Source organism: Euleptes europaea, chromosome 19 (assembly GCF_029931775.1).
Source record: "Euleptes europaea isolate rEulEur1 chromosome 19, rEulEur1.hap1, whole genome shotgun sequence".
NCBI classification, from domain to species: domain Eukaryota; kingdom Metazoa; phylum Chordata; class Lepidosauria; order Squamata; family Sphaerodactylidae; genus Euleptes; species Euleptes europaea.
Genome location: NC_079330.1, coordinates 37,180,582 through 37,199,055, shown reverse-complemented (window position 1 = coordinate 37,199,055; position 18,474 = coordinate 37,180,582). Strand labels below are relative to the sequence as shown.

Genomic DNA, 18,474 nt, shown 5'->3' with positions numbered 1-18,474 from the left:
GTCCTCTGGGCCAGATGAATTGCATCCAAGGGTACTTTAAAGAACTTGCAGATGTAATTTCTAAACCTCTGTCCATTATTTTTGGGAATTCTTGGAGAACAAGTGAGGTGCCAGAAGATTGGAGACCGGCAAATGTTGTCCCCATCTTCAAGAAGGGGAAAAAAGAGGACCAGGATAACTACCAACCCTTCAGCTTGACGTCTATGCCGGGAATTTTTTTTGAACAGATCATCAAACAGTCAGTCCTTGAGCATTTAGAAAGGATGGATCTGATTACTAAGAGTCAGCATGGGTGTGCTAAACTGTGTTCAGTTTTGGGCACTTCAATTTAAGAAAGATGTAGACAAGCTGGAACGTGTCCAGCGGAGGGCAACAAAAATGGTGAGGGGTCTGGAGACCAAGTCGTATGAGGAAAGGTTGAAGGAGCTGGGTATGTTTAGCTTGAAAGAGAGAAGACTGAGAGGGGATATGATAACCATCTACAAGTTACGAAGACAGTCAGTTCTTTTTATTTACCTTTTTGCTCCTAATAAAGTATTATTGCTTCAGGACCACTTTCCTGGATGAATTTGCTATTAAGGGATGCTAGGGGTAAACGCCTGATTTTGACAGAGCGGTTCCTCAGCGGAACAGGCTTCCTTGGGAGGTGATAAGCTCTCCTTCCCTGGAGGCTTTTAAGCAGAGGCTAGATGGGCATCTGTCAGCAATGCAGATGATGAGAGGGAGGGCATCGGTCATCTTCTGGGCATGGAGTATGGGCCACAGGGGGTGTGGGAGGGAGGTAGTTGTGAGTTTCCTGCATTGTGCAGGGGGGTTGGACTGGATGGCCCTGGTGGTCCCTTCCAACTCTATGATTCTGTGATCTCAGCAACTCAGGTATACTGCTTCCAGACATGGAAGATCTGTTTAGCCCTCATGGGTAATGACCACCCTGGTAAACCTTTTCTCCATGAACTCTTCTGATCCTCATTTAAAGCCCACCAAGCCGGCAGATGGCAGGAGACCTTTTCGGGGGGGGGGGTTCCACAGGTTAACGGTGTGGTGCTTCTTTCTGTCTGTTCTGAATCCACCACCTGTTAATTTAATTGGGTTTCCTCAAGTTTCGGCAGTGGGGGGGCTTCTCTGTTCACCACCTCCATGCAAGGTCTAATTTTTTAAATCTTTGTCACACTGATTAACTGAAACATATAGAACAAAGCCGGTGGGGGCATCGTAGTGTCTTGCAAAGGGGACACACCGTGGGGAGCTCCTCCTAGCAGTGATTTCTGCACATGCTTGGAGGATGGGGTAGGTTGGGGAGTGCCAGAGATCTGTAGGGGCCCTTTTCCCCCCACCACCTTCAAGCACACCCAGAATGGTTTCTCTGTCTCTCTTCCTCCTTCGGCAGCCACCACTTGGTCGCCCGCGTGTACGAGAGCAAAGCTGAGTTCCGGTCGGCTCTGCAGCACGAGAAGGAAGGCTACACAATCTACAAAAATCAGGTCAGATTTCCTCTTCTGCTTGGTTAGAAACGTTGACTGTAAAATGCTAACTATGAGACCCAGAGAAACCTGGCATGTTGTGACAAGTGTGAAACAGTATCCCTGCCTGGTGATGGCACGGTCAGCACTGGTTCAGCTTCTGGGAAGGCAGCAGAAGTCTGGATGGGGTGGGGGGGAATTATCATGGGGTGTCAGTTTAGTAAAGGAAGATGAGATTGAGACAGAGGAATGTTGGTAGAAGAACTTCGATTTTGGGCTTCCGTTTTTCTCCTCTTTCCTCTGCTCCTTGTTTCTTAGTCCAGTTTTGCAGTCTGCTTTTACTACTGTCCTTTAAAAGGTATGAGCCTGTGATGTACACAATTCACAATTGCTGAGGTCCTTTCAAGTCCTTTGTAAGGTCTGAGTTCACCTGTTGAATCCCAATCACCAAATTCCAGACAGGGTATTCTAAGAGGCTGGTTTATTTGGGAAGCATAAGGTGAGTAGCAGGAACTTACAGGGAAAGGTATGAGGACTCTAATTGGGGGGAATCAAACAGGATGGAACATATACAGAAAACCAAAGGCACAGTTGGACACCAAGCCAAGCCTGGTTCCCACGATAGATTACAGTTATCACACTAATGGAGAGCAAGCAGTCATAACAACCTTCTAAATAACACAACCTTGGAGGGCAGCTGCGCTCCCGGGCTTGGAGCTCACATTCTGCCCCCCCTAAGGCCCCCCTCCCCTCCTCGCTCGATGGGGCGGGTTTGTCCAGATACGAGGCATGGAACTGACGTAGTAGGCGAGGGGCGGAAACATGACGATGTTTAACCCATTCGTCATGGGCGGGGCTGAAATGCTTCCAACGGACTAGGTACTCCAGCCCCCCCCCCCCATGGATACGGGAATCAAGGATCTTGGACACCTCGCAGTGTTCCTCCCCCCACACCATTTCGGGAACCTCTGGGGGATCTTCTGGATGCCACTGAGGCGCTGGCACGTATTGCTTCAGTAAACTGACATGAAACACCGGATGGATTCTCTTCAACGTTTTAGGGAGTTGCAACTCCACCGTTACCTCGTTAATGATTCGAGAAATACGAAAGGACCCAATGTACTTCTCACTCAGTTTTCTAGAGGGTCGGAGTGACCGCAGATTCTTTTTGGAGAGATATACCAGATCCCCCACCCTGAAGGTCCAGCCGGGAGCCCGATGCTTGTCAGCTTGGGCTTTATATTGTCTTTTGGCCCACTCCAAATTCTTGGTTAACCGAGGCCACGTAGCTTGTATGGTTTGAATCCAGTCGGATATCTCTGCACCCCCCTCCTCCCCCAAAACATCCACCTGACCAACAGGTCCAAATTCTTTGCCGTACACAATGCGGAAGGGGCTGAAACCAGTGGACAGATGAACGGAATTATTATATGCGTACTCACCAAAAGGCAGTAGATCAACCCAATCATCTTGATGATAATTCACATAACGGAGATAACATTCTAACACAGCATTAACTCTTTCCGTTTGTCCATCCGTTTGGGGATGGAACGCACTTGACAACCCTTGTTCCACCCCAACCAATTTGAGGAACGCCCTCCAAAATTTGGCTACAAATACTGACCCACGGTCGGAAATTATCTTGCGCGGGAAGGAGTGATATTTGAAAACGTTCTACAAACAAATGACCCAGTCTTTGAGCGGAGGGCATGCCAGCACATGGGATTAAGTGCACCTGTTTGAAAAAAGGTCAGTAACCACCCACAGTACCGTTTTCCCCACACTCAAAGGAAGATCAGTCATGAAATCCATGGTGATGACTTCCCATGGCCCCTGAGGCACTTCCAAAGGCTTCAGTAGTCCGGGGGGTTTGCCGGTAGGACGTTTTGCAGTGGCGCATATTGGACAGCTGCGGATGAAGGAGTCCAGATCTGAACGCATACCCGCCCACCAGAACTGACGACAGAGCAAATGCAAAGTCTTAACAAAACCAAAGTGTCCAGCTGTTCTTGCTCTATGCGCAAGTCCCAATACTTCCGCCCGCAAAGTTTTAGGCACGTATAATTTAGCGTCTTTAACCCACAGTTCTCCCCGACACTCTGGACCAGTGGGCAGGGCATTGTTATTCAGTTCAGTCTGGCACTCGCGGATCAAAGCGTCACGGAAGGCACTAGGCAGTCCTTCTGGGACGGCAGGTTCGCTCCCTGTAGAGGGTTGGGCTGAAGTGCTACCGTTAGCATCACCGAGCAACAGCGGAGGAACATGAGGGGTAGCCCCGTCAGTGGGCGGAGAGGAGTTACTCCCGGTCTGGTTTGGCATGCTTGAGCGCGTGTTTGAACTGCCAAGGTGGGTAGAATACCTCTTTGCTCAGGAGTAAACAAAGATTCAGTGGGACACTCCACCTTGGTTGGGTATTGCGGGAGCCGGGAAAGAGCACCCGCTAAGAGGTTTTTCCTGCCCGGAAAGTGCTTGATTACAAAACGAAACCGAGAAAAGAAGTCTGCCCATCTAATTTGTTTTGCGGTGAGCTTATGCATCCCAGTTAAGGCCTCAAGGTTCTTGTGATCCGTCCACACCTGGAAGGGAGCTTCAGAACCTTCAAGAAAGTGTCTCCAGACTGTTAAAGCATGTTTCACCACCGCTGCTTCTTTTTCCCAAATGGGCCAATTAAGCTGAGTCTGGGCGAACTTTTTAGAAAAATAGGTACATGGGTATAATTGGCCGTCCTCACCCTCCTGCAAGAGGGCCCCTCCCATGGCAACTTCAGAAGTGTCTACCTGGACAATGAATGGGCGCCCACAATCCGGATGCTTCAGCACCGGTTCGGTTGTGAACAAACGTTTCAAAGTCTCAAAGGCCACCTGACATTCCGGGGTCCAGTCTATTTTTGCGGAAGTCTGGGTAGCAGCAACCCCCTTCCCCTTGGTTTTTAGGAGATCAGTAATCGGAAGCACCACCTGTGCGAAATTGCTGAGGAAATTCCGGTAAAAATTAGCAAAACTGAGAAATCTTTGCACCTCTTTGCGAGTGGTTGGCGGCTCCCAGTTTACCATCGCCTGTACCTTGTCAGGGTCCATGGTTAACCCTTGATGCGAAATCCTGTACCCCAGAAACGTTAGTTCTTCTTTATGGAATTCACATTTGGAAACCTTAGCATAGAGGTGGTTTTCTCTGAGACGTTGCAAAACCTCTTTGACCAAAGTAACGTGCTCATCTAAAGTTTGGGAGTAGATGAGAATGTCATCTAAGTAAACCACCACTCCTTTAAATAACAAATCATGAAGGACTTGATTAATCATTTGCATGAAGACCCCCGGAGCTCCTTTCAACCCAAAGGGCATCACAAGGTATTCAAGCATCACAAAGCAACTTGAAAAGGCATTTAAGTGTTCATTCCCCTCCCGAATACAAATGCGATAATACGCTTCCACCAGGTCCAATTTAGTGAAAATGCGCCCTTCTTTTAGTTGGCTTAAGAGGTCCGGGATAAGAGGGATGGGGTAGGCGTTGGTTTGGGTAACCGCATTCAGTTTGCGAAAGTCTATACAAAGTCGCAAGTCGCCTGTCTTCTTACGCACAAAAAGGCAGGAGCGCAGTGGGGAGCTGTGGAGGGGCGGATAAAGCCTCGTGCCAGATTTTTATCAATAAAGTCTTTCAGTACCATCTTTTCCTTGGGACTCATAGGATAAATTTTATTCTTGGTTAGTTTCTCCCCCCCCCCACCACCACCTCAATAGCACAGTCCATCTCGCGGTGGGAGGATAGAACGTCACACTCTTTAACATCAAAAACGTCAGCAAAGTCCAGATACTCGGGGGGTAATTGGGAAATGTTGGACGCACCCCTGACCTCTGCCGCCGAGGCAGGAACCTTGACTGCCACCTCCCTTCGGTGACGTTCGCATTGAGGCTGAGCAAACTCAATTGTTTTTGCTACCCAGTCAATAGTGGGGCTGTGCCCACATAGCCAGTTTGCTCCCAAGACTACTGCATAACGAATGCCTGGCGCAATGGTAAAGTGTATTTGCTCCCAGTGATCCCCCACTCCCGTGGCAACTCTGCTTGTCCGTCGGTCAACCGGCCCTCCCCTAAAGCCACTACCGTCAATCTGGGCAAATTGAATGGGTTGGGGTAGGGTGACAGCTTTCACTTTCAAAGCCTTGAAAGTCTCCTCATTAATTAAAGTGCGGGCGCACCCAGAGTCAACTAAGGCATTTGGGGGGGGGCCTTGTGATGCTGCAAAATGACATTCAGATACATTGTGTCCTCCACATCTCTTACCATTAATGGAGGTTTTGTTTGTACGGGCACAAGGGTCTGCGGTGGTCGTTCAGTTGACTGGTCGCCCGTTGGGACCAGGTTCAGGGCCGAAACCTCTTGGGTTTCCCCTTCGTCCGAGGAATCCTTGTCTGGGAAGGCGGCATTTATAATCTGAGACCCAGAGGGGTCAAATGATGAGATGGCGAGATCCATGGCAGGAGACGTCACAGGAACCTTGCGTCCGCCGACGGTTTTCCGATGGTTGCTTCCTCCCTTGCGTTCCGGACTGTCCTGGCGGGGACTCGAGTTTGACCATTCGGATCGCCCCGGGCAGTCCGCAGCGAAATGGCCCACTCTGGATCTGTTGGACTCGCTCAGTCACGGTGTCAGGTTCTCCAGCAAACCTGGGCAATTCCCACAAAGTCCCTTGCCCAGACTGTCAGGTCAGAAGCAGGTAAACTTTATTGTAGAAGCAACAGGTACAGCTAAGGCAACTTGCAGGTTCAAAGCTGCTAATGACAAGCCCAACTACAATGCCTAAACTTAAAGCATGATTACATCGCAGGTGCAGTTACAAACAGGCCTGGGAAAGGAATAGATAACGGTGCCTGGCAGGAAAGGAGGAGGGAGAGGTAACCTAAACAAAGTACGGCTTGTTAGCCGCTCAAGGCCAAGGCAAAAGGCAGGGGGAATAGGGAGTGGGAACAGCCAAGCAAATATGCAACACTGGCCTAACTCATGTCAAGAGCCTGACCGCTTGTACAGGTCAGCCCAAGCACGGCTAGTAAAGGAACCAGGAAACCTTCAGTGAAGAATCAAAAGACAACCTCTGACATTCTGCCTCCCTTAAGACCCCCCTCCCCCATCCGAGGTCGGTTGAGGTTTCAGCGGGTAGGCGCAGTGAAATTCATGAACCAGCCGAGGAGCCACAACATGTGAGGCTGCCACCCACTCATCATGGGCCGGTCCCAGATGTTTCCATCGAACTAAATAAAACAACTTTCCTCTTTTCAGAATCGAGAATTCTTGAAACTTCCAGATGTACCTTCCTCCCCACCACGATGGGCACTTTCGGCTTGGGCTCCGGGTGGAAGTGGGGGGCCGCTGTATAGGGTTTGAGAAGACTAATATGAAACACTGGGTGCACCCCTCTTAGTGCTTTCGGAAGCGCTAACTCTACAGTGACTTCATTGATCACTCTAGTGATAGGGTAGGGACCTACATACTTCTCACTAAGTTTCTTACTGGGACGTAGGGACCGCAGGTTTTTTGTGGACATACTTGATCCCCCACCTTGAGATCCCATCCTGGCGAACGACGTTTATCTGCTTACTCCTTATATTTGGTTTTTGCTCATTCCAAAGTTTTTTGGAGCCAAGGCCAGGTGGTTTGTACCAGGTGTACCCAGTCTTTGATTTCCCCTGCCCACTCCACCTCTGGGATAAAGGCTGTGTTCCCCAAAGGTCCAAACTCTCTGCCATATACCACCCGAAAGGGGCTAAGCCCTGTGGACGAATGGGGAACATTATTGTAAGCATATTCAGCGAAGGGCAACAAATCAACCCAATCGTCTTGGTGGTAATTCACATAACACCGTAAATAACATTCGATCACAGCATTGACTCCGTTTGTCCATCCGTTTGAGGGTGGTAAGCTGAAGAGAATCCTTGTTCCACCCCCATTAACTTCAAGAAGGCTTTCCAAAATTGTGCCACTAATTGTGGCCCCCTGTCGGAAATTACCTTACGTTGGAAAGAATGATATTTCATCACGTGTGTAACAAACATGCGTGCCAACTTTTGGGCAGAAGGCAAACCTGAACAAGGAACAAAATGGACTTGCTTGGAAAATAAGTCCGTTATCAGCCACAATACTGTTTTCCCCCGACTGGGAGGAAGGTCTGTAATAAAGTCCATTTAAATGACCTCCCAGGGAACAGACGGAACTTCCAAAGGTTTGAGGAGTCCCAGGGACTTCCCCATGAGTCTTTTTGAGGTTGCGCAGGTGGGACAGCTGCGCACAAACAAATCCACATCTGCCCTCATCCCCGGCCACCAAAACTGACGCCGCAGCAAATTCAAAGATTTGACAAACACAAAATGTTCTGCTGTTTTAGCCCCATGAACCATCTCCAACACATCCTTCCTAACAGTTTCAGGTACATAGAGTTGTTTGCCATGGAACCACAGGTCCCCTTGGCGAGTGAAGGCTTGGGGGAGGGTCTGGCCTCCTTCCTCCTGGAGTGTGGCTTCGCTCAGTTTCGCCCGGAAAGCTTCCGGGAGCCCGCTGGTCACGGCAGGATCTTGTGCCCAGCTTTGAGCCCGGGTAGTCATGGCCAACCCCGAAACCGCCCCCCGCTGCTCAGGGGTAAAGAGAATCTACCGGACAATCGATTTGACCACGATACTGGGGGAGTCAAGACAATGCATCAGCCAAAGAATTGTCTTTCCCTGGAAATGTAGCAAAGAATTGCGCCCAGCGAACTTGTTTTGCTGACAGCTTTCTAGAGCCTTTGAGCGCCTCTAGATTTTTGTGGTCGTTCCAGACCTCAAAGGGCACCTCAACCCCCTCCAGGAAATGTCTCCAGACCGTAAGAGCATGTTTCCCCACGGCTGCCTCTTTTTCCCAAATAGCACAGTTAATTCCGGCTTGGGAAAACTTCTTTGAGAAATAAGCGCACGGCCACTCTCATCCTTTTGCAAAAGCCCCCCCTCCCCATAGCAACATCGGAATCATCCACTTGTACAATAAACGGCTTTTCACAGTCTGGATGCTGTAGCACTGGCTCTGACGTGAACAATTGTTTGAGCGTATCAAACGCCTATTGGCATTCGGGAGACCATTGAAGCCGGGCGGACAGCAAAGTGGCTGCGGGCCCTTTCCCTTTCGTTCGTAGTAGGGAAGTAAGGGGCAAAACTACTTGGGCAAAATCATGAATGAAATTCCGATATAAATTAGCAAACCCGAGAAATTGCTGTAACTGCTTCCGTGTAGTGGGGGCCTCCCACTCCACTACTGCCCGAACCTTTTCGGGATCCATCTCAAGCCCTTGTTGCGAGACAATGTAACCTAAAAAGGTTATAGCCTAAGGCCTATATAGAAGAGCATTGGTCATATCAGATAGTGGTGGCAGCCATGGCAACCACCCTCCCTACGAGGGCAGTTCCCACAGAGTTAGCGAAAGGAATTTGACAGTTAACAGGCCCGGCCTTGGGACGCATCTGGTGAAACCAAAACATACGCAGTCTGGCTGTCTCGGCAGAGAGCAGGCCGAACAGATGGGACTGTGACCCAGGAGCCAGTTTATGCCCAAAACAATAGGCGCTTGTATGGGAGCTATCATAAAGTGGAGCTGTTCCCAATGTTCTTCCACTCCCAAGGTGACCCGTGCCGCCCTATGTGTAACCGGGCCGCCTCTAACGTCACTATCATCCATCTGTGAGTACTGAACGGGCTCGGGTAATTTGACTCGTTTCACCCGTAATGCCCGGGCTGTCTCTTCGTTCATTAAGGTCCGAGCACAGCCCGAATCGACTAGTGCTGCCACTTGCAACATTGCCCCCCCTCTGGGTAACGCAAGGGCGACCTCAACGTACACATTGTCCTCGCTTACCATTACTGGAGCTCCCTGCTCACGGTCCGGGACGGTCTGCCGAGGAGTCCCCGTTACGGCAGACCGGCGGCGTTTTTTGCCAACAGGATCCACTCCTCCCCATCACTGGAGGAGGGGGAATCCGGATTTGTAATCCGCAGCTCTGATGAGCCAGATGTGCGATTTGTAATCCACGGCCCCGATAGGCTGGTAGCTCTCAGCTGGTTCTGGTCTGGTTGTACCTGAAGGGCCGAGGATGTACTCCGTCTCCCTGGCAAGCTGCTCCGGCAACGGGACGGTCCCTCAGTGCGTGCTCTGTTTCCCTGGTCGACTGCTGCAGAGGACCCGGCTTCTCCACTCGGGAAGGACAACGGGCGGCAAAATGTCCCAAACCCCCGCAAATGGAAGCGTTTACGGTGTTCTGCCACAGACTGCCCCCCTCCCTGGAAGGGCCGAGAGTCCTTAAAAGTAGCTGGCTTGTCTCCACGGGGTTTGGCTTCCCGAGCTGTCCGCTGTTTGGAGATTTGCAGTAGTTGTCTACGGTTTTCGATATCGTCCGCATGCCGTACCCATCCCTCCACATCCGGAGGGTTTCCTTGCATAAAGGCCCAATGCTGTAAGTCTGGGTTGAGTCCCTCATGGAAATATTGCACCCGGGTGGCCTCGCTCCAATCCAGGATCTTACTCGAGAGCAATTGGAACTCGCTTGCATATTGCACCACTGACTTAGTCCCTTGGCGCAGTTGCAGTAACGCTGTCTTAGCCCGCTCCCCCCGTTTTGGATCCTCAAACCGGTTCCGGAGAGCTATCATGAAGCCATCCAGACCCCTCAATACACAGGAGCGTAGTTCATACTTCTGTACCATCCACGCCGCAGTTTCTCCTTGCAGCATCGAAGCGACGTACTGAACTCTGCTTTCATCCGAGGTGAAAGTTTCCCCCTGCTCCCGCATAAACACATCCACTTGGATCAGAAAATACGACAACAGGTCACTCGACCCATCAAAAGTCACCTTCAGTTCCCGCCGGTGTGGCGGAACCGGAACAGGGCGATCCCCCGGTGGCGGCAAAGGCAACACAGGCTGTCCTGCCCCCATGGGCTGCTGTGGCTGCGGCGGCCCCCGCCGCAGGTCGTCCAATTCCCGCGCCATGTCCTGCATCAAAGTATACATGGCTTCCATCCGATCCGTCATCTCCTGTCTCTCAAACTGCAGGTGCCGACGTTCTTCTTCCCACTCGTGCCGTAAGAGGGATTCCTGTCGGGCCGCCTCACCATCAAACTCCTCCAAACCAGAGACCGCCAGCTTCCGCCACGTGGTGGTGACCCCCAATGGGGCCCAAGAGCGGGGAGAGTCCAGCCAAGTACTGAGACGGGACACTCGCGGTTTGGCACCCGCGCCCGCCCCGTCTGGCTTCTCTCCCGCCGGCTTCTCTTTGGAGTCAGGATCGGGCTCACTCAGTGCCGTCTTGTCCTCTTTCTTGTCATCTCCGTCCCCCGCCATAGCCACACGAGCGTTCGAATGGGAGCAGGGTGCAGGGCAAGAAGATTAGCAGCTTATTGTCAGGTTCTCCAGCCAACCTGGGCAATTCCCACAAAGTCACTCGCTCAGACTGTCAGGTCAGAAGCAGGTAAACTTTATTGTAGAAGCAACAGGTACAGCTAAGGCAACTTGCAAGTTCAAAGCTGCTAATGACAAGCCCAACTACAATGCCTAAACTTAAAGCATGATTACATCGCAGGTGCAGTTACAAACAGGCCTGGGAAAGGAATAGATAATGGTGCCTGGCAGGAAAGGAGGAGGGAGAGGTAACCTAAACACAGTACGGCTCGTTAGCCGCTCAAGGCCAAGGCAAAAGGCAGGGGGAATAGGGAGTGGGAACAGCCAAGCAAATATGCAACACTGGCCTAACTCATGTCAAGAGCCTGACCGCTTGTACGGGTCAGCCCAAGCACGGCTAGTAAAGGAACCAGGAAACCTTCAGTGAAGAATCAAAAGACAACCTCTGACACACGGGAGCCGTCCTCCGCAGCGGCTGTGCAGGCATCTTTGAGGTTGCCCACTCCTGCCACGGCTCCACTCCCTTAGCTCTCTGTCTGGACAGGGAGAGATTTTGCCGTCAGCATTCCACTTCTTCCGCTAGCAGAATCCAGTCTTCAAGTATAGGTGGATCCCTCTGCATATACGCCCAGTACAGCACTTCAGGATGCAATCCTTCTCGGAAGTACTGTACCCGGGAGGCTTCGCTCCAGTCCACAATTCTACTAGCGAGCCATTGGAACTCGCTGGCGTACTCTCTGACCGACTTAGTGCCTTGGCGCAGTTGAAGAATGGCAGCCTTAGCTTTTTCACTTCGGAAAGGGTCTTCAAAGCATCTTCGTAGCGTCCACATAAAGTCATTTAGGGTCTGAACGGATCGGGTCTGAAGATCAAACTGTTGGATCATCCACTCCACCGCCGCGCCTTCCAAGAGGGACGAGACAAACCTAACCCGACTGTCTTCCGTGGGGAAGGTATGTCCTTGTTCCCTCATAAAGCTATCCACTTGATGCAAAAAGCAGGGAAGAGTTTCATCAGACCCATCATAAGTCATTGGCAGGGCAAACGGTGGAGGTAAGGGCTGTGGCCACAGTTGCATGTACGCTCCTGGTAGTCCCGGCGCTGCAGGCATCGGCCCCACACTCCTGGGTGGCGAAGCGGGTCCCCCCGCTCTGGGCTGCGGCCCCCTTGGTTGCCGTGGCGCCAAACCTCCAGGCGGCGGCACCCCTGGTTGTCCTAGCGCCCCAAGTAATCCCGGCGCCGGCTGGGGTGTTCCAGGTAGTCCTGATGCTCCCGTCCGGAGCCCCTCTGGCTGGGGTAATCCTGGCTTTGGAGCTGGGGGGAGTGGAGCAGAGGTCCACTGCGATCCACCTGATGATGATTGGAACAGCACTCCTGGCTGACCTGGTTGTCCAGGGGGCAGCGGGGGCAGTACAAGAGTTTGCACCCGCTGCATCTCGCCTAAGTCCTGCCACATTAAATCCACTTGATTCTGCATCCGAGCCATGTGCTCCTGCAACGCCTGGTTTTGAGTCCGTAGACGTTGGAACGTATACAGAAAACCAAAGGCACAGTTGGACACCAAGCCAAGCCTGGTTCCCACGTGAGATTACATTTATCACACTAATGGAGAGCAAGTAGTCATAACAACCTTCTAAATAACACAACCTTGGAGGGCAGCTGCGTTCCCAGGCTTGGAGCTCACATCCTTAGAACAGATAAGTTTAAGACAACATGAGAGTGCTAATAAACGTGATAAAATATTATCAAAATCACCCTGATAAACATATGGCGTTACTTTTTTTGGATATTGAAAAAGCATTCAATACGTTGGATTGGGACATTATGCTAGACATATTAGAGGAATACTGGAGAAAATTTTATTAACTGGATAAAACAAATTTATAAGGATCAGATGGCTAGTTTAATTGTAAACGATGTAGCAACATCTAGTTACAATGTTAATAGAAGAACAAGACAAGGGCGCCCCTTGTCCCCTCTATTATTTATTATGGTATTAGAAGTACTAATAGAGGATATTAGAGAAGAGACGAAGATAAGAGGTCTGAAGATAAAAAAGGAGGAATATAAAATTAAAGCATACGCAGATTATCTAATGATAATATTAGAAGATCCAGAAGAAAGTATAGATATTTTAATAAAAAAACTAGAGGAATTTGTCGAAATATCTGGTTTAAGAGTCAATAAAGATAAATCTAAATTCGTGGTAAAGAATATCTCCCTAAAGGATCGAAAACAATTGGAACAGAGATCGGGTTTTCAAATACTAAATAAAATAAAGTATCTGGGAATTACAATAACAAACACAAATCTGACACTTTTCCGCAATAATTATGAAACTGGGAAAAAATAAGAGAAGATATGCAGAAATTGAAAAATTTGAACTTATCATTACTAGGCAGAATATCAGTCATCAAGATGAATATATTACCAAGAATGCTATTTCCTTTTCAAAATATACACATCATAAACTCAGACAGCCCTTTAAATATTTGGCAGAGAGAACTCTCTAATTTTATTTGGCAAGGGCGGAAAGCAAGAAAAAAGATGAAAACCCTTTGTGATAGTAAAGAAAGAAGAGGGTTGAAAGTACCCAATTTAATTAAAACTGTATTTTGAGTCAGTGGTATTAACTTGGTTTAAAGAATGGATTACATTAAGAAATTTAAAACTCTTGGCATTAGAAGGGGAGGGAATAACATTTGGTTGGCATGCTTATATTTGGTATGGAAAAGAAAAAATAAAATATTTGGTGGTCATATACTGAGATTTGCAATAAGTAAGGTAGTGGAATAGGTATAGAAAGAAATTAATGGATAAGATCCCCTTGTGGCTTTCACCACATGAAGCTCTATTTAAGAGTAGGACAGGTACAGAAAAACACTGGCTTATTATTAGACTTATTATTAGAAACCATTGAAAAAGACAGAGTAGTACATAAACTAAACTTGGACATGATGGAAAAAGAGGATAAACTAAGCAAATGGTGGCTTTTTGCCCAATTAAGAGATAGATATATTAAAGATAAAAAAGAATATGGATTTGAATTAAAATCAACCACATTAATGGATCAACTGTTAAAAGATGATGACCATTTAATCAGAAAAATGTATGAGGAGAGTTTGAAATTAGATACAGAAAATGAGATTGTCAAAGAATTTATGGTGTCATGGGCAAGAAATTTGGGACATAATATTCAGTTAGAGGATTGGCAATATACATAGAAAAAGGGCCTCAAATTTTCATCTAGCTATTATATAAAATAAAATTACTATAAGATGCATTATAGATGGTACCTGACACCTTTTAAAATATCAAAGATGAAGAGGAATTAAAGAGGAATAGAAAAATGTTGGAAATGTCAAAGTGAGGTGGGGACATTGTCCCACCAATGGTGGAGCTGTAGCAACACGAAAAATTTTTGGAAAGATATTCACAAGGAAATTTATAAAGTTATGGGAGTAAAAATTCCACTCGAACCAGAAATGTATTTACTGGGTATCTTAGATAGGACATTAGAAAACAGTTGGGTGATATACTTAGATATTTGGCGGCGGCGGCAAGAATTGTGTGGGCGAAAAAATTGAGAATAAAAGAAGTACCCACACTGCATGAATGGCATCAGAAAGTTTTGGAGTTGGCCAAGATAGCCAAGTTAAGTAAATATATTGAAGATAATTGGGTCTCCGACTTTTATATAGACTGGAAGGTATGGTCAGTATAGATAAATCAATATTTTAGGGATAAAAAAATGACCTTAGGTTTTAGAACCTAAATTTACTAAATGGTAGACTAAGATGAAAATAGTTAAATAATAATTAAAGTTAAAGATTAAATCAAAATTATTTGCAAGAGAAATAAGGTATATGGTGGTCTGTTCTGTGTGGGGAGGGTTGGAGGTTGATTTCTGTAGTGTTTTGTGTCTCACTTTTTCTTTTTCTTTTTTTCCCTTCACTTCTTTTTGTATATTGTGTTTTTGTATGCTTTATGTACTTTGACATATTCTGTAGTGTTCTGCATATTTCAATAAAACTTATTAAAAACAAAGAACAGAGCCAGGGTATATGATGAGTCAAGAAAGAGACAGGGTCTCACACAGAGTTCCACTTCTAGCATAGTATTTTTAGGGAACTCCAAGGCCGGCAGAACTTGTTTTTGAACCCTGATTAGCAGTTGGGTTGTAAACTGTGGCCAGAGAGTCAGACGTGAGCTTCTTGCAGAGCTGAAATTCCTGGACAGGTCTGTAGTAACAGGGTTCTGGTGGTGAAAAGGAGCCTTCTGGGAGTCATCCACATGTTCCTCAGGAAAAAAAATGTTTCCTCCCTAGCTTGGTGAGCATCACGAGAAGACCAAAGAAAGCTCAGAGTACTTGAAATACCTGACTCAACAGGCCGTGGCCTTGCAGCGCACAATGAATGAGATCTATAAGAATGGTTCCAATGCTAACATCATGCCCTTGAAGGTGAGTTGCTCTGTGGTGTGAGACAAAGCGCATTGTGTTAGCCACATTATCTTGTCTTCTGCCTTTTTTTTTCTTTTGGAAGTTGAGCAGAGCCAGAGCTCCATCTACGATAAGTGAACGAAACGCTCTGTAATGCTTCTCAGTGCAGTTGAGGGCTGCTCAGTATACTCTACTGCACTCATTTGTGTAGCTCTTTTCTCCTCCCAGCCCAAGGCTGACTGAGGCTTTTCTTGAACCGGCTTTGATCACTGAGCTTTCTCTACGTGATAAGGCCAGCTGAGGGACGGTCACTTGTGGCTGAGAAAGGATTTGATGTCAGAAGCTATGCTCATGTCGGGTAGACTGGGACTCTCCATCAGGTTTTTGACTACCCTTGGGGAGATAGCAAGGGCACCTAAAATTAGGGGTGTATGTTCTCTGTCAATGGAAAGCAAATGGTGCCAAAATCTGGTTCCTTTAAGCATACTCCCATTGCAAGGCAGAAAGGGGTTCCTCCCGTCCCAACGTCGTCCATCTGGCCTGGAGGGTCTTTGTCTCAGTTCTGGAGCCTTGGGGTGCCTGGGTGGTTCAGAAGGGGGCAGGAGCTTGTGGCCAGACAGGGGCCCTGCTGGTCCCAGCATGCACTGCTGTTGGATGGGTGGTGAGGAGGATCAGCTGCCACCAATTACTTTCCCACCTGGTGCCTCCCACTTCCTGCCCAGCAGCACCTATTGAGCAGTGGGTCTTTGCCAGCTGATTGGCTACCGCTGATCTTCCTGCCCATGATTCTTCTTTTTCTGGGTGCCTAGTAGAAGGCTGGTAGCAGGGGCAGGACCAACCAACATGACTCTCTCACTTCAACGAGGCCCACGTTTGACCAAGTGCCCCTGAAACATACGGAGTGGCCTTCTGAGCTAGTCCACTGCTCTGCTTGCTGACTCGGATTGGCTCAGGCAGGCCTTTCCCAGCCCCTGCTGCCAGAGAGCTTTTTCATGGAGGCAAACGTGGGATCTTCTGCATGTAGACCTGGTGTCTGCGATTCAGTCTAGGCCCCTTTCCCGAAGAAGATTGCTCTTGAGCCAGGGCACCGGTGAATGCTGCTGTTCAGCTGTTGGGGTGACCAGGGTTTTCTTTGCTTCTGGGGTTGGATCCAGCTGGCTTTCAGCCTCAGCAGATTCCCCTTCTCACTGTATAGAATCACAGAGTTGGAAGGGACCACCAGGGTCATCTAGTCAGGGTCATCCCCTGCACAATGCAGGAAATTCACAACTACCTCCCCCCCAAAAAAAAACCCGTGACCCCTACTATATGCCCAGAAGATGGCCAAGATGCCTTCCCTCTTATCTGCCTAAGGTTATAGAATCAGCATTGCTGACAGATCGCCATCTAACCTTTTCTTTAAAACCTCCAGGGAAGGTGAGCTTACCATCTCCCGAGGAAGCCTGTTCCACTGAAGAACCGCTCTAACTGTTAGAAACTTCTTCCTAATGTCTAGACGGAAACTCTTTTGATTTAATTTCAACCCGTTGTTTCTGGTACGACCTTCTGTAGTCCCTGTCCGGTGTGGGGCTTGTTCGTGCAGGTCCCTTATCCCCAGCAGAGCCTTGTCGGTGATAAGCAGGGATGCCCTCCTGCCATTGGGAAAGCCTGTTGGATCCAACCCAGCATTTCAGCAAAACAGTCCCCAGGAGACACTAACCTTGGATCTCCTCGCATCCTTAGTTCACAGCGCCCAGTATGGCCAGCGTCCTGGAGCAGTTGAACATCATCAACGGGATTCTCTTCATTCCTCTAAGGTAACCCTGTGGCCAGTACTTTTCTTCCCTAGAGGGGATTCCCTTGACCCAGTTCTGCCTAGCTTCACATGGAGGGGTGAGAACTGGGGAGAGGTTTTCTATGGCAGCTGCAGGCCCCTTTGCCTGCCGTTAGAGGTAAGAGAGATGGTTGGTCACTTTGCTTTGGCTGTGGAGTTCCCACTTTGTGTTGGTTCTCCTTGACCCTTCTCTCTTCCTCCACTCCCCCTCTCCCTTTGGCAAACTGCCCGGCCCACGTCCTGCATTCAGGAGGGTGCCCTAAGTGTCCTTGCTGCAGCCAGCCTGCACTGGCTGCCCCCGTGCTAGCAGTCAAAGCCCTGTTGACGAATGTGTGCGCTACTCCAGTTATACCTTCCGGTCACATTGCTTAGTTAAAACATTTGTCTTTCCTGTCCTGAACCAAGGGTCTACAGTCTATGGCCAAATGTGGCTCAGTGTGGTGCCAAATATGGTTCTTAGAAAAGGTGTATTGGAAGGGCATTTATTCTAGATGTCACCATGTGAGCAGGAAGAGCCTTATGGGACTGAAGGGATTCTTAAAGGTGCTTTACAGAAAGGGAAATAAGGGAGGGGAAGTGCTGCCAGGAATCCAAGTGCGGATCACGCACAGATTGATGCCACTGTGCTAAAAGGACTGCGCAGGGTCCTCATGTGTATTATTATTGCAAGACTTTGTGCGCACACCACTTCCTAATAAAGGGCTTGCCACAATCAGTGTTTGCACGGCAGAATCTATGGATGATCAGCCCACATGTCAATTATCAGTCGAGTTAAGCTGCATATTTCCAGTTATGTAAATAGGCTTTCTTATACTGGCTCTCTGATCTCTTGCTCTGCATCTTGACACCGTTTGGCTGTTCTGTTATAAGAGGCTGCTGACCCCGAGTCCTGAGGGATCTGTCCCGCTTGCCTTTTTTGGGTGAAACTTGCATGGCTGGTGGGTGAGCTTTGCCTGGAACACACCCCTTTTTTCCTTTGCTTCTCTCCCTAGCCAAAAGGACTTGGAGAACCTTAAAGCGGAGGTACAGCGACGCCAGCAGCTCCAAGAGGCACTCAAGAGTGGAGATCAGTTGGAGTCCGAAGAAAAATCCCCACCAGAGAAAGCCTCTGAGCCAAGCCTGCCTTTGGCTGAAGCCCCCTAGCTCAAGGCTCCCTTCAAACAGCTGGCCCTTGCTGTAGGAGTGATTCTCGGGCGGTTCAGCCCCACCCCACCCCGGCCAGCTCTTTTTTAGCAAAGCGTGTGGGGTTTTTTTTTCCATTTGCACTGGTACAATGCAAAGAACTAAAATTTAAGAAATAAACGTAACTGTCTAAATAGGCATCTGCCGCACAATGGGAGGTGCGGCAGC

The 18,474-nt window shown here is 48.7% G+C and overlaps 1 protein-coding gene across 1 annotated transcript in view; it reads left to right on the top strand.

The window, feature by feature from the left end:
* The window catches only part of CLUH (clustered mitochondria homolog), a 59,081-nt gene extending 40,814 nt beyond the window's left edge, over positions 1-18,267 (top strand). The window contains exons 22-25 of the mRNA XM_056865231.1: positions 1,388-1,481; positions 15,198-15,332; positions 17,034-17,107; positions 18,117-18,267. Coding sequence (XP_056721209.1) covers positions 1,388-1,481; positions 15,198-15,332; positions 17,034-17,107; positions 18,117-18,267 — 454 coding nt within the window. The remainder of the gene's footprint in view (positions 1-1,387; positions 1,482-15,197; positions 15,333-17,033; positions 17,108-18,116) is intronic.
* The last annotated feature ends 207 nt before the right edge of the window (positions 18,268-18,474 follow it).